The sequence below is a fragment of the Panthera leo genome, chromosome B2 (genome assembly GCF_018350215.1).
Source record: "Panthera leo isolate Ple1 chromosome B2, P.leo_Ple1_pat1.1, whole genome shotgun sequence".
In the NCBI taxonomy this organism is placed as follows: Eukaryota; Metazoa; Chordata; class Mammalia; order Carnivora; family Felidae; genus Panthera; species Panthera leo.
In genome coordinates this window covers 8130937-8147001 of record NC_056683.1, presented here as the reverse complement: position 1 = coordinate 8147001, position 16065 = coordinate 8130937, and the positions used below count along the sequence as shown (strand labels likewise).

Below are 16065 nucleotides of genomic sequence, written 5' to 3'. Positions count from 1 at the left end.
CGGGGGGAGGAGAGCTCCATCTTCTGGGGTGCACGTCCCTTGTTGAGGGACGGACCCCGCAGGGCATCAGCCCAGGTACCTATGGGGCGCCGAAGTAAATAGCGATTCGACTGCCATTGGGTCGAGAGATTTATCCTTGTGGTTAACAGTTTCGGTGACTTTGCAATTAGTCTCCTACGGTCAGAGCAAGAATTGTTGCACATCCGTCACATGGAGGTATTAGGCAGTGGAGGCTGGATTGTAAAGGTGATTTTTTATTTCCCCATTCCTAGTCTTGGCACCTCTCGTTAACTCCTCTGAACGCAGGTCCTGTTGGTTCTCCGCCCAAAGTCCACCGTCCGTCCTATCCGTGCCTCCTGCCAGCATCCCAACGAAGGTGTCCGTCACCTCCCACCTCAGCTTGTCACTGGACCCTCTCCTCTCGTTCTCTCCCCTCCCTTCCACAGACCCTGCCCATTCCTGCCTCCGTTCCTTTCCGGAACGTGCGGTTCCAGTGCCTCTGCCGGCCCAGCTGCAGCCCGCACTTCCCACGCAGAGGACGAAGGTGTCAGCAGGGGGTTCTTGGGGAGCTTGGGAGGAAAGAATAAGCAAAATAACGTGTGCTTCTGTGTATTTCTCCACGCGTTCTTCCACGGACATGCCTTATGCTGTCCTGCCTCTGGGTCGCCCCCTCCTCCCCCTACTTTGTTCCTCCCACCCGTGCTCTTCTTCCCCACATCGTCCCATCCTCCCCTGCCCCCTCCCCCTCCCTCAAAATGTTGTTTCACGTTTCAGAAGAGGAGGCGCCGATTCTAAAGCCTGTACACAAGGCGGAAATCTTATATAATAGAATTTAAATTACACTTTACAAAACCAGAGCCATCTTGAGAGCAGCCAGGTGCCTCCCCCCCTACTCCTCTGCACCCCCAGGAAGAAGCATCAGGGAACGGAGACCACCTAAAAAGCAGTGTGGCGGTGACTCCTCACTCTTCGTGCTCCTTCCAAGCAGGACTTTCCGACCTTGTCCATGCCTGGCGCACAGAGAAAGTGGTAGTGGCTACACTGCCCAGCGGAGTAAACGGAGGGAGCCGCATGTGGAGGGCCCGTCCCTCTGGCCGCCGAGACCCCTTCAGACCCCTCTGCGAGTTTGGGGCAGCCCTCCTGCAGCAGGGCCCCGGCTGGAAATCTCCACCCTGAGGGATACGTTTGTGGAATCACATGGCTTCCACAGTTTTTCCTCTGTCCTTCTTTTGCCGAGTGGATGTGGTTGCATCCCTAAAAGTTAACGTTTTTCCTATGATTCCACTCTACATAAACGTTAGGCTTCATGAATTCTGCCTTGATTCTGCATAAACGCACACTCTGTCTCGTATATGTTGTGTATAATCTGGAAAATCATCAATTTGGTCTGACACTTCCAGGAAAGGAAATGTGATTTCCCCATACCTAACTTGAGGCCATCTGGCCCATGGTGCATGTCTGAATGTGTCTCTGTTGAAGGAGTAACTAAGTGATAGCTGCTTCTTACATCAAGCTAAAAAGCTTCTGCACAGCAAAGCAAACCATCAACAAAACAAAAAGGCAACCTACTGAATGGAGAAAATATTCACAAATCATCTATCTGATATGTGATAAGGGAATAATAACCAAGATATATAAAGAACTCCTACAAGTCACTAGCAAAAAAAAAAAACCAATCTGATTACAAAATGGGCAGAGGATCTGAGTAGATATTTTTCCACAGAAGACATACAGATGGCCGACAGGTACATGAGAGGCACTTAAACATCACTAATCATCAGGGAAACGCAAATGAAAACCACAGTGACACCTCATACCTGTTAGAATGGCTGTTATATCAAAAAGACAAATAACAAGCATTGGCGAGGATGTGAAGAAAAGGGCACTGTTGGTAGGAATGCAAACTGGTGCAGCCACTGTGGAAAACAGTCTGGAGGGTCCTCAAAAAATTAAAAACAGAACTGCCATATGATCCAGCAGCAGTTCCTCTTCTGTGTGTTTATCTGAAGAAAATGAAAACACTAACCCCCCTGTGTTCACTGTAGCCTTATTTATAGTAACCAAGGTATGGAAACAGCCTATGTGTCCATCGGTGGATAAATGGATGAAGAAGATGTGGGATGATATATATATGTATGTCACAGAATATTATTCAGCCATAAAAAGAGGGAAATGTTACCATTTGCAACAGCATGGATGAGCCTTTAGGGCAATATGGTAAGTGAAATAAGTCAGACAAGGACAAATACTGTACGGGCTCAGTTACATGTGGAATCTTTAAAAAGACAAAACAAGCTCGTAGTTACAGAGGACAGATGGATTGGGGTGGGGACGGGCAAATGCCCGAAGGTGGTTAAAAGGCGCAAACCTCCAGTTATAGTGTGAATGAGCCCTGGGCACATACTGTGCAGCGTGGTGACTGTAGTTAACAATACTGAGTTGTATATTTGAAAGTTGCTAAGAGAGTAAATCCTAAAAGTTGTCACAAGAATAAAATTGTAACTATGCGTGGTAGTCGATGTTAACTAGACCTCTTGTGGTAGCCATTTTGGAACATACAAAACACGATGAGGTTGCACACCTGAACGATAACAATGTCCTGTGTCGGTTGCATCTCAATAAAGACAAAAAAAGCTCCTTGTATAGGGACTCGTTATTTGATTGACATCACAGTAGGGCTTGTTTGCATCTTTTAAATCTTTTTTTCCCCCCCTCTATGTTTCCGTCTTCCTAGGAATTCAGAAATAGGCTTGGGAATCACCCGAGTTCAGTATCCCACACTTCTGCCGTCGGGCGAGACTTCGCGAGCTCCAGGATGGCCCTCCGCTTGCAAAATCTTCGTCAAGACCGTGCACTGAGGGTGTCCGTGGGCCTGGCTCTGTTGGCTCTTCTTCTTGCCTTTTTTTGTCAAAATCTCTAGTGAAAACACAACTAAATGAAACATTGGAGAAGAAGAAGAAGTTTCTAATTAAAATCTTCAGTGAACAGAAAAACAATCACATCAGTACTCCAAGAGCAGTCATTTATCCTGGTCTCCCTGCCTCTGCTCCAGCCACACTTTTTAATGAGGCTGATTGTGTCTCTCGTGGAGTTGGGCCATTGGTTGTTTGACCTAAAACCTACTAACTGTTGCCATGGCATATCTTTTAAATTAAGCTCCTTTTGGTTTATTTGCGGCAAGAAATGCAAGGGGTTGCATTTTCTTTCAACCTCTCGTCTTCAAGTCAGAACCTAATTACACAGTCATCTTTTCCTTGTGTGGGAAGAATTTTGAATTTCATTAAACCTTTAAAAATGTATCTTTCTCTCTCTGCTTTGTTTGGAGTCCCGGTGCTACGAACATCTTATTTTTCACAGCAGATGTGTTCCTGAAAAGTTTATAGAGAAACCTGCATTTGGAAGCAAGAATTCTTTTGGAAGGCACCGGGAGAGTCGCCAGTTCCAGGGCTCTCGGCGACGTTTTTGACAAGTGCAAGGAGTCCCCCCACGTCTTCAGCACCCGCAAACTTTCAGAAACTGGATTTGTCTAAAACCAGCTGTGCCCCTTTTCTGACGTTTCTGATCGGTGACATCAAATATTTATTTCTACCTGACATCACTGGCCTTTACTAAATACAGTGACTTATTTCACTTACGTGAAAGGAGCTGACTTATGAAGCAATCTTACGAACATCAGAATTTAAATGTTATTTGGACGGTAGGGAGTCACAGGGAAATCGGGTGCCCTCTGGTTACCATAGGACGCTTCATCTTTAAACTCATACCCTGTTCAGCTCTTCTTTTTATGTCAAAATGTTTCAGCCTTTTATGTCTTTCGAGGCATCCAAATAAAATTTAATCATGTCATCAGTTGGTGGGTTTGGAAAACAAAACCAGTGTTAGTGCATTTCTCCAAACCCAGCATGTGCTTCTAAGAGGAAGTCAGGTTTCAAACGCGGAGGACCTGCCCGTGTCCCTCCCAGGGTCCCCAGCGGAGCATGCATTTGGGCTCACCCTGCGAGACAGCCTGGAGTCACGCGGTACGGGGCTTAAGAAGAACTTTGCGCCCGTCACTGACTGGAGACCAGAACGGTGCTCCTGTCCCCCATCACCCTTTCCCCACTCTCGCCCTCCTACTCCCCCCTCCTGCTGTGTGCTTTTTCTTGCCTCCACTCTCCTTCCTTCAGTTGTCCTTTCCATGAAAGCATGACGGCCGTCCTGTAACAGCCCCAGCGCCCCTCACCAGCCGCGGCGGGGATTCTCAAGAATTGTTTCAGCCACACAGGGTGCTCCCCTCCCCACTTCCGCTGTTTCCTTCCCCCAGTCGGGGTGCAACCTCATTCAGCTCTTCGGTTCAGAAAGCATGAAAAGCCCTGCAGCGGGGACCAGACCACACATGATCTCGTTTGCCGTCCTGGTGACCAGTTGGCCAGTGGGGTGGCTGTGGTCTGAAAATCCAGCTTGCGGTTTTTCCATGACATCCTGCTGGAGGGAGGGAGGAGGGAGCGGGTGTGGTGGTCGCTGACAAGACCGTTCTCCTGTGGACAGGACAAGCCCCGGATGGGGGGGGTGCTGCAGGAGCAGGTTTGGACGGCAGGAAAGCTCTTGCCTTTCCACGTCCTCTCCTCCCGGCCCGTACGGCTGCCGTGCGTCTCCCATCGGCCTGGAGTTCAGCCTGGCCTCGTGACCGGCGCTGGCCGTGGCCAAGGCAGTGGGAGCGGAAGGGTCGTGTCTTTGAGGCGGACGTGTTGAGTGGCCATGCACTCTTCCCGCCGCAGGGGGGTGGTTACAGGCACACGTGTCAGGATGAGGTCCCCGAGGGAGTGCAAGGAGCAGGTGTAGACATGTGCCAGACAGGTGTAGAACAAGAAAGGAACTTTTGTTGGCTTAAGCCACTGAGACTGGGAGTTGTCAGCATAGCATAACATAGACTGTCCCGATTCAAACAAAAAGCCACGGGGCCTCTGGGTGGCCAACTTCTTGAGTTCGAGCCTCCGTCAGATTCTGCGCGGACGGTGTGCAGCCTGCTTGGGAGTCTCTCTACCTCTCTCTGTGCCCCTCCCCTGTTCGTTCTCTCTCTCTCCAAAGAAATAAATAAACTTCAAAAAAAAGTCAGCCACGATAGGACAGTCGACTTGCAGTTTGTAAGCATAGCTCCTGTTGTGCTTATTTTCTTCTCGTGTTTGCTTTCAGGACCAAAGTCTTTTTTGGGTTTTTTAATGTCATCCCTCCTGCCGAAAAGGAAACTCTGAAGGGATCCGTCTCGGTTCATTCAGGCTGCCGTTAACACCACCGTAGACTGCGCGGCTTTTCACCAGCAGAAATCTATTTCTCCTGATTGTGTAGACTAGGAAGTCCAAGATCAGGGCCCTGGGGAGATTTAGTATTTCGTGAGGGCTCACTTCCTGCTTCATCGTCTGCTTGTGCACCTCCCACGGTAGAAGGGGTGAGAGAGCTCTCCAAGCCTCCCATTCGTGAGGACTCCACCCTCGGGACCCATTCAGCTCCCAGAGACCCCACCTCCCACCGTCACGCGTCTACATAAAGAAGATTTATTGATCAAGTTTCTTTTCCCTTCCTTCCCCTCCCTCTCCCTCTTTCCTTCCATCTTCCTTGGTTCATCAAGTGTAAGGTAGATTAGGATCATGTAAAATATTCTTTGGTGAAAACTTTGCTCTGTTTCTGGGAAAATGTGTCTAAACATCAGATTCCCATATGTCTTTCCGTCAAAACATGCTTTTCTGCCGACTTCAAGCCAGGTTGAAATTTTTAGTCATAAAGAGAGGGTTGGAGTTACAAATGAGGCTTTAAGAGGTTTTATCATTATAAAACAAACATAGAAGAAAGCAAAGGAAGGGAAAGAGGGAGGGAGGGGAGGGGAGGAAAAGAGAGAGAGAGGAAAAAAGAGAGGGAAAAAGATATTCTTAAGATTTGCCTGGCCCCTGAGGCACCCCAGGATATTTTAAATTTTTGAGGGAAACACCGACATCTGTCAGATACTGTGCAAACTACTCGCTCAAAATGGTTCAGTTTCAACATTGGAGTGCACGCTTTTTGAAGGTGCCATGTTTAAGGCCGGATTTTAGGCAGTTGCTGTGACAAAAAGCAAGTATCAAGTGAAAATGTGGAACCAGAACTGCAGATGATTTTGTTTCAAGGTTTGAGAAGTTGTGCAGTGCCCCATAGATGCACAGCTTCCGTTAATAAGTAATTATGGTAAGTTTGGAATAAAAGAACTATGTATTTCAATATACTTGTATTTTTTTCGCACAGATTTTGTAAGATAGTAAGACACAAGTATGTACTAAGTTGTTAGTACCTACCTACTTAGTAAAGAGAACGGTTAGCTGTTTCTTTTGGTCTAGGGGTGCCATGAGTCAAGAAAGCTTGAGAACCGGGGCGCCTTGGTGCCTCATTCTGTTGTGTCCAACTTCGGCTCAGGTCATGATCTCCCGGATCGTGGGTTCGAACCCTGTGTCCGCTCTGTACTGACAGCTCGGAGCCTGGAGTCTGCTTCAGATTCTGTGTCTCCTCCCTCTCTGCCCCTCCACTGCTCATGCTCTGTCTCTCTCTCTCTCTGTCTCAAAAATAAATGTTAAGAAAAGAAAAAAAGAAAAGAAAAGAAAGCTTGAAAACCTCAGCTCTATGGGGCAACCTTTTTGGGATCCATGCCAAATTTATATTTAATCTGGGGTCGTAACTATTTGTCAAAATATTTTTTTTTTAGTTTTTTAATTTATTAACAGCACGTGTGTGATGAATTTGCACTTGCCTTTCCATCGAGCTAGCATTTATGGTGTTGAAACTATAAAATTTGAGTTAAGAAACCATAAAGGAGTCAAGGATCTGAACCAACTAGGTTCAGACCTCAGTACAAATTGGAGGCAGATAGTTTAGGGAAAGAGCGTGAGGTTTTTGACATCAGCAAAAGTTCGGGTTAAGTTGCAGCCAGGTCACTTTCTGAAGCTCATGTAAAATAGGGACACGATCCCACCGCAGGGTCATCGAAAGCTGAAATGGGATCACGTATATCAAGTAGTATGTCCTTGGCACACACAGTTTTTTTTCCCTTTTCATGATTACTTTAGCCATTTAAACATGCAAACCAATTTTATAAATAGGGTTAGGTGGTTTTCAATTCTGATATTAACTCACGACCACCCAAAAGAATTATATATGGAATAAAAAGATTCTTGCCTCAAGGGACTTAAGCTCTAATTCTAACAAATGCAGCAAAGGAAGAAAAATTCAAAGAAAATGGATCGCAGCTGTATTTGAGGAGATCAAATTAATGAACGGTGTGGGGCCCAGATTTGGGTGGCCGATCTGAGATCAAGAAGGAGATTTTCTGTGGCCAAAGATGAAAAGAGCAAGCAGACTAATAGGAGACCTAGAAGTCATACCCTCCCCCACCCTGCCTTGGGGGTAAAAGGAAATGCAGACACTATTATTCTTCATTAGTTTTCTGTCAATTATTTCCTACCAGTACTGTTTCCTGGGGTTCCATAGCCAAAACATCCCAACTGTGTAGAGTTTGAAGCAAAGAGTTTCATTTGGCCTCTTGCAGTCTTCCTGGTTTATGGACATCTGAATACACTTATGAATACTGATGGGCAAGTGCCCAGAAAAAAAGTATTTATGTAAATATACATACATATATATATATATATATATATATATGCATATATATATATTTAAAATATACATTTAAAAAATACATTTTACATTGTATTTTTAAAATACAATATACGTTGTAAAAAATACAACCTTGGATCAAGGTCAGAGAAAACTTGGAATCCAGAAAAGCCTAAAGAACTACAAATTTTAACACCTAGGTTTATGTAATCTGCTTTTAATATGCCTACTTAATAACAGTAACTATAGATGTTATTCCAGACTGATTCCAACATCCAAGCTTTTAACTTGTTTTTACCCCCAATTTCCATAAAAGGGAATAAGACACATGTGGTTTTTAAACAGAGCAAGAGAATTTCAAATAAATATAAAGCATGTTGTTTAGTTAAGACTTGTTATGCTTAGGTCCAACCTTTGTGAACTAAAACATACCATCCACATACTGTATGCATAAGTATCGAGGCTAGTTACAAACCACAGCTTACTTTTTAAGTTGTGTTATCTCCCTCAGAGTCACTTTAGAATGACTCTGACGGCACTCACTCCTGAATGTAGTTCCTGGTGCTATCTTGTGAGTCTCTGCCCTTCCAGGATGAATTTGTGTGATGCCTTTACTCTTGCAGGTGTGATCTGTTTTGAAATAGCCAGAAGTAATTTAAACATCTGGTGAGTGAAGATTAGATTGAACTAAGTGTATTGGTAGGTGTCCCTGGGAAAATTCTTTTGTGGAACTCGGCCCTCTTAAGAAAATGCCTCGCAGCAGGACTTTCTTCCCTTAAACGCTAGACTTTCCCCTGAACAGCATGAACAAAAAAAAAAAAGTCCAGGAGCAAATGGATTCACAAGTGAATTCTACCAAACGTAAAAAGAATAATTAACACCAGTACTTCTCCTCCACTTTAACAAAATGAAAAAGGAAGGAATACTTTCTAACTCATTCTTTGGGGCCAGCATTACCCTGACGGTAGAGCCAAATAAAGAAAAGAAAATTGAAAGCCAATGGCCCTCATGAATATAAATGCAAAAATACTTCACAAAAGTACTGAGCAGATCTGCAAGTTGATTTCAATAGCATATTAAAAGGATTATCTACCATGACCTAGTGGGATTCATCCCAGGAATGCAAGGGTGGTTCAACATAAAATCAATCAACATTACATATCACACTAATAAAATGAAGGGGGGGGGGGGAACATTTGATCATCTCAACTGACACAGCAAAAACATTTGACAAAATCCAGCACCATTACATGACAAAAACCTCTTAGAAAACTAGGAGTAGAGGGGAAACTCCTCAACATAAAGGATATTTATGAAAACACACAGCTCACACCATACTCAGTGGTGAAAGACTAAAAGTTTTCTCCCTAAGATCAGGAACAAGACAAGGGTGCCTTTTTTCACTGCTGCTATAAAACATTGTGCGAGAGGTTCTAATGAGAGCTATTAGCCAAGAAAAATAAATAAAAGGCATCCAAATTGGAAAGGAAGAGGTAAAACTGTATTTGCAGATGACATGATCCTATGTATACCGAATCTGGAAGAATTCACAAGAAAGCTGTTAGACCTAATAAATTTAGCATAGTTGTAGATTATAAGATCAACACACACAAATCAGTTGTGTTTCTATACACAGCAGTGAGCCATTTAAAAAGACGTCAGAAAGCAATTCCATTTACGATAACATCTAAAGAATTAAATACTGAAGAATAAACCTAACAAGGGAGTTAAAAGACTTGCATGCTGAAAACTATAAACCATTGCTGAAAGGAATTTTTTAAATATGTAAATAAATGTAAAGATATCCTACGTTCACATCTAGAAGACTTAAAGTATCAACACTACCTAATGCAAGCTACAGATTCAATGTAATTGCTATCAAAACAACACCCCCCACTTTTTGGCAGAAATGGAAAAACCAGCCCTCAAATTCATATGGAATGCAATTGCCAAAACAATCTTGAAAAAGAAAAATAAAATTCAAAGACTAACAAATACTTAATAACTTCAAAACTTACAATATGGCTACAATAATTAAAACAGTATGGTCCTGGCACAAGAACAGACATGCAGATCAATAGAATAGAACAGAAATCCCAGAAAAAAAATTTCACTTATATGGTCAATTGATTTTTGACAAGACCGGTAAAAAAGGACGGTCTTTTCAACAAATGGTATTGGGAAAACTGTATATCCACATACAAAACAATAAAGTTGGACTTTTACCTTACTCTATATATGAAAATTAACTCAAAGGGGCTAAACGACCAACATAAACTTAAGAGCTAAATTTATAAAACCTCTAAAAGACAAAACATTGGGGAAATTCTTCATGACTTTAGATTTGGTAATAATTTCATACATGTGATACCAAAATACAGGAAACAAAAGAATAATTTTGGGCTTCATCAAAATTAAGAACTTTGTACATCAAAGGACACAAGAAAGCACACAGCTATCAAGCTATCAAGAAAGCACAAAGACAGCCTACAGAACGGGAGAGAAAATATTTGCAAATCCTATCTCTGACAAGAGATTAATAGCCAGAATATACATTACTCAACAACCCAAAATTGAACAACCCAATTAAAAGTTGTGTAAAGGACTTGAGTAGACATTTCTCCAAAGAAGATACACACGTGGCCAAGAAGCACAGGAAAAGATGCTCAATGTGCTAAGACATTAGGAAAATGCAAACCCAAATCACAGTGAGTCATTACTTCGTACCTGTTGAGACGGCTGCCGTCAAAAGAGACGTTGACGGTGTAGAGAAGCTGGAACCCTTACATGTTATTGGCGACAATGTAAAATGGGTCCGCCACTGTGGAAAATACCTTGGCAGTTCTTCAAGATTGAAACCTGGAACTGCCATATGACTGGCAGTTACATATATAATCCAAAAGAACTTAGGGACTCTAACGGATACCTATATACCAGTGTTCTTAGCAGCATTATTCACAGTAGTCAAAAGGTAGAAACAACTCAAATCGTCATTGGTAGATGAATGCATAAACAAAATGTAGTACACAATGTTACCTTGAAAAGAAGTGAAATCCCGACAACATGCTATAACGTGGATGAACCTTGAAAACATTATGCTTAGTGAAATAAGCCAGACACAGAAGGACAAATATCGTGTGATACCACTTCCGGGAGTTACCTAGACTAGACAAATACGTAGATACAGAAAGGAGAATAGAAGTTGCCAGGAGCTGAGGGGAGGAGGAAAGAGGGAGTTACTGTTTAATGGGTACAGAGTTTATGTTGGGTATGATGAAACAATTTTGTAAAAAGATAATGGTCATGCTTACATACACAAGCACTGTGGCTTTATTTAATGCCACTCAATTATGCACTTAGAAATGGTTTCAGTGATAAATGTTTTGTTATGCTTATTTTGCCAAATTACAGTAGAAAAGTGCACTGTGAATTTGAGAAAGAGTGTAGCTAGATATTAAGAAATAAGCTCAGGTTGGGGTGCTTGGGTGGCTCAGTCAGTTAAGCGTCTGACTTAGGCTCGGATCACGATCTCATAGTTTGTGCGTTCGAGCCCCACATCGGGCTCTGTGCTGACAGCTGGGAGCCTGGACCCTGCTTCGGATTCTGTGTCTCCCTCTCTCTCTGCCCTTCCCCCACTCGTGCTCTTTCTCTCTCTCTCAAAAATAAAGATTAAAAAAAATTTTTTTTAAAGTCTCAGGTCACATTTGTGAAGTTTTTTGATGCCAGTTTTGATGCAGTTCTAAGGAATCTAGACTTTAGCTGATAGTCAAGGAAGAGCCACTCCAGGCTTCTAAACAGACTTGTAAGCATTGCAGGCTCTGAAGAGATGCCTGTTTGGAAAGATACGCATTGACAGCGTGGAGGACAGTTGGCTCTCCTGTTGATGCTCCAACCAGTGGGTTCTTCTGGTACCATATACCGACATTTTTGGAAGTGCACAATGGAATAACCACTTTTTCAGGACCACGAAGCAAGGCTTCACCTTGAGTTTTTCATCTGCTGCTAAGCCACTACACTTGTCCATTTCCAGGAGAACTGAGAGCCGACCTCAGCTTAGCCAGCGGGTGGTGGTTCTTGTCACCGCTGTCACTGACACGGGTATTGCTGATACCAGGGGTTGGTTGGTCTTACGCCCGTTGCTCTAACACATACCGCATAACCAGATGTGTGGAGCCCATCGTTATTTTAACGAAGAAAATGCCTCAGTAAGAGCCAGCCCCCTCTCTTTGTAGTTCAGCATCTTTGAACCTTAATCTTTGCTTTGGCATTTTCACGCCGAATAGCTTCCGGGGTTCCAGCAACCATATATCCTCCAGTACCTGCTACCTTCCCTGTATATATGCTGTGATTCAAGTGAGTGACTCCAGCTTTCTGGTTTTGATCTTCTGCATCTCAGATCCTGTTGATACTCCTGTTTAGTTAAGGATTCATAGCTCTCTTCTCGATAAATTTATGTGAAGACTTAACCCAAAAGCCACCTGTGATAGCCATCTCAGGCTGTGATGCTTAGAGAACAAATATTCCTGGCTTTTTGTCTTGTCTTGTTTTGTTTGTTTGTTTGTGTTTTTGTTTTTAGCCAGTATGGCTTCTGCAGCCCTACTTGGTGTCATTTGAGATATAAGAGAAGGGCTTCTGCTGCCCATAGACACCCAAGTCCTGGCCCACTACCCTCAGTTCCAACCTTCACAGGAAAAGGCTAAGTTCCTGATTATTGGCCCATTGCCATATTAAAACGTGTTACATCTATGAGACCAGAAAAACTAGACTATAATTTGGTCTCCGCTCCCTGTTTTGGATGTAAGTAAACCTGCCCACAGCCCAGTCTCTCTCCCAGGAAACAGTGGTGAATAGTCAATATCGTGTCTCATTTGGTTACAAGAGTGAAATCAGAAGTCAAATGGAAAATGAACCAAGGGACGGAGCTTATAAAGTCTGAGTCCCATCCAGTGGGAGTAAAGGATCTTTTGAAATTTACTTTTAAATTTTTACCTGGAGAGACATTCAGGATAGATTGGATTTGTCTCATTTAAGAGCATGATCTTCAAACCTTCGAAGGAACGTCTGTTGTGTCTGTCGTCCTTGACCACTTCCCACCTTTCCTGTTTTTACATCTTTTTTTGTCTCTGACTCTCCAATAGTTTTTCTTCTCATACATTCCTTCTGTGTGTAAGATCTCTAACCTCATCTGCTCAGAACAAGATTCTAAAGTCTCCAATTAAGTTCCCTCTTCTCTCTTTCCCTCTTAACACAACACCCTCCAAGATGTTTGAAGTTAGAAAGGTCAAAAGTTCCAAAGCAGTCTTACAAAAGGCAGAAATTGGTCAGATGGCAGTCTAAAAAAATGTAATCTCATCAAACCAGATTACCTCGGGCAATCAAAATTATACAAGCTACAAGAAAATTCAGTAGCTAAAAATGCTGCATTTCAGGTTGAAGAATATTTTTAATGCCTTTAGACACGTAAATCAAAAGGCAAGTTGGGGGGTGGGGGGGAAGCAATTTAACACCAGCTTTTCCTCATGCTGTGTGGCCGTCAGCCTGTCTATCCGGGGAGCTGTGGTAACTTCAATTAATATTAAAAGCAAAACCTGTGGCAACCCAACACTAAAGTCACAAATGTCAACTCCTAGAAACTCACCGCTGGCTGCCTTCTGGTAATCAATCTTAAACAGCCTCTGTTTCTCCCCAGTGTGGCAGACAATTTAAACTTTCGTACAGAAATACTTGAAATTTGAGTTGAGATTTAAGTAGGTTACATGGAAAGACTGCTCTTTCTCAGTGCTTGACAGAAGGGGATCAGTGTGTTTCTCTCTGCTTCACTGAGGACCTGGTTTTGCTTGAAATTGCCAGCGTGGAGAACCCTACAGATCAGCCTAGAATAAGGGCAAGAGGGGCTCATGGAAAGCATAGAGTTTGAAAAGACCCACTTATTTTATAGATGGAGACACTGAGGTTAGGAGGAGTTAAGTGACTTTGAGGCCATCTCTCTAGTTTGGAACTTTTCTAAACTGGCATCCCAAGTGATGTGTTTGGTGAAGAGATGCTTTGGGGTGGAACTCTGGACTTACCTGTGTCCAGAAATGTGTCATCACTGAGTGCATGTCTTAAGGCTCCCGTCACAGCTAAGAATATCTCTGCAGCCCAGTGCCAGCTTGGGTCAGAAGTGTCCCCTGCACCTGTCTCCATCCCCTGAGCTCTTAGTCCCAGTCCCAGAGAGAAGGCAGCAGGAAGAGGTTGGGGGTGGGAATCTGGGGGCACTGTGTGCGCACTTACCTAGACTGACTTTTGTTTCTCCACTGGAATGGGGTTATGAAAAGTTGAGTTATAGAAAGAAGCTTGAGCGGAATTTATAAGAAGGAATACATACTCATTATACTGAGTTTATAGACTTCTTGTTACAACTGTGTTGTATTCTGTAATATACGGATCATTATCCTTGATTTCCGGAACCAGATCTGAAATCTCTGCCTTCTCTTCTCTGGAGCAGTGCAGACCTTCACCTTTTCCTCCTGAGACTGACCCAGGGGTGCTGTTTACTCTCTACCAGGTTTGGTATCTTTGATTGGGCCGGATTTTCTGCCTCAGCCTGTGACTGTTCAGTGCACACAGGTTATTGGCCATCCACTAGAGTCACTTACAGCCCAAGGTCCCGGAATGACCCAGTGTTCCAGCGGCTGGCTATGTCACTCCACGACTCTGTTAACCATAAGCGCCTCCTTTCGTTGTGCGTGACTTTAAGAGAGAAAACATGCTAACTCATCCTCTACCAGTAGGGAAATTTCTCGACTCTTAGTAGTTGGGTTTAAGATTTATGGCCTTTGTGACTGGAGCTAAGCAGCACTCTCTGAGGCAATGAGACAATGAGTCTAAGCCATAGGAGCTGGATTTTCTGTTCTACTATTGGAACAGGAACAGGAAGCCAATGCAAAAATCCAGGAATGGACACGGTAGGAGGACCTGGAATGGAACAGAAATAAGGAGATGGGTCCCAGGTGACCACTTGGGAAGAAGTTGAAGTCACTGTAGTTTGCCATTATTGGTTTTAGAAATCTCGTTCAAGGGTTGGTTGGCACAAGAGTCAAGGCAAACAGAAGTAGTAGCCAAAAACAGTTTTGATGTCTGTAGCCATAATATTACGAGTAACAGCCTCCTCTTCCTCACCTCTTCATCATCATAGCTGCCATTTATATAGACCCAGGTCCCTTCCCAAGCACTGTAAATATGTTAGCATATGTAACACCTTATGGCCACTCTGAAGAAGGAATGATTATTCTAGATGGGGAAACTGAGGCACAGAGAGGTGACCCGCCAAGGTCACTAGCTGGCAGGTGGCAGAGCCAGGGTTATAAACCAGGCAGTCTGGTTCTAGAGTCCTGTTCTTAACCAGTGCACTTTACCGCTCTCAGGCTAGAGTCTGTGGGCCTGCAGTGTACCTTAGCTGGTGTCACAGAAAGGGGTGGGCAGGGCACCGGCAGACGTGCTGAGACCATGAACACAGGTAGCTAAGCTTTAGGAGATACTTAAGGCAATGTGAGGACACTGGGAGAAAAAGAATCCCTTCCAGAAGTGGGATGGAGACTTCTCAAGGGGAAGACAACTTGGCATGTGGTTGGCGAGTACTTAACTGTGTGCCAAGCAACTGTGCTTAGCACTGGGATGAAAGAAGCGAACAGGACAGACACCGTCCCTACCTTTGGGAAGCTCGGAGGCAGTTGTAATCCAGCTACTCGAGGTAGAAAATACAGGGAATTGTCTGAGCCCACGAGGGACATCTAACCCAGACTGGGGAGGTCCACAAAGGCTTTCTCTAGGAAGGGTGAGCCCCGTAAAGATAGAGGCAAAGGATGCTAAGTACATTGAAAGGGCACGGGCAGGTGCCAGGTGGGACAAGCAAGGAGTAGAAAGCAGATTGCGGCCAAGGAGTTGATTTAGCCAGGCAGAGAGGTGGGTGGAGATGTGACTGGGGCGGGGTCGTCTTTAAGAGAAGGACCTTCCAAGGGCAGGTTTTCTCTGATCGGAAAAGTGAAATCTAATACTTGATATCTGCCCTAAAAATCGTCAAATGAAGACAAGTGAAGCCTTCCTGTGAATTTTCTGTCATGACTTAAACAGAAAAGCGGGGCGCCTGGGTGGTTCAGTTTGTAAGCGTCCAGCTCTTGATTTCGGCTCAGGCCGTGATCTCACGGTTCATGAGCTCGAGCCCCTTGTCCAGCTCTGTGCTGACAGCTCAGAGCCTGCTTTGGGATCCTCTCTCTCCCTCTCTCTTCCACTCCCCTGCTCGCACATGCACAAACATGCACACACACCCTTTCCAAATAAATAAATAAATTTTTAAAAAACAAAAGAAAAAAAGCAATGCCACAAACTGTGTCTCTTTCCCTGTAAACGGTTATGTTCAGCCCCTTCTTTTTCCTCTCTGACCGTCAGTAGCAAAAAAATTAATTTCAGAAC

At 43.9% G+C, this 16065-nt stretch overlaps 1 protein-coding gene across 4 annotated transcripts in view; it reads left to right on the top strand.

Annotated features, from left to right (window-relative positions):
* The window catches only part of CDKAL1 (CDK5 regulatory subunit associated protein 1 like 1), a 707644-nt gene that overhangs the window by 653753 nt on the left and 37826 nt on the right, over positions 1-16065 (top strand). For 2 of the 4 annotated variants that reach the window (XM_042937782.1, XM_042937783.1), the window contains exon 16: positions 2735-3849. The exons of the other annotated variants lie outside the window; for them this stretch is intronic. In XM_042937782.1, coding sequence (XP_042793716.1) covers positions 2735-2920 — 186 coding nt within the window. In that variant the 3' untranslated portion in view covers positions 2921-3849. Of the gene's footprint in view, positions 1-2734; positions 3850-16065 lie in introns of those variants that run through there. 4 annotated transcript variants of the gene reach the window in all.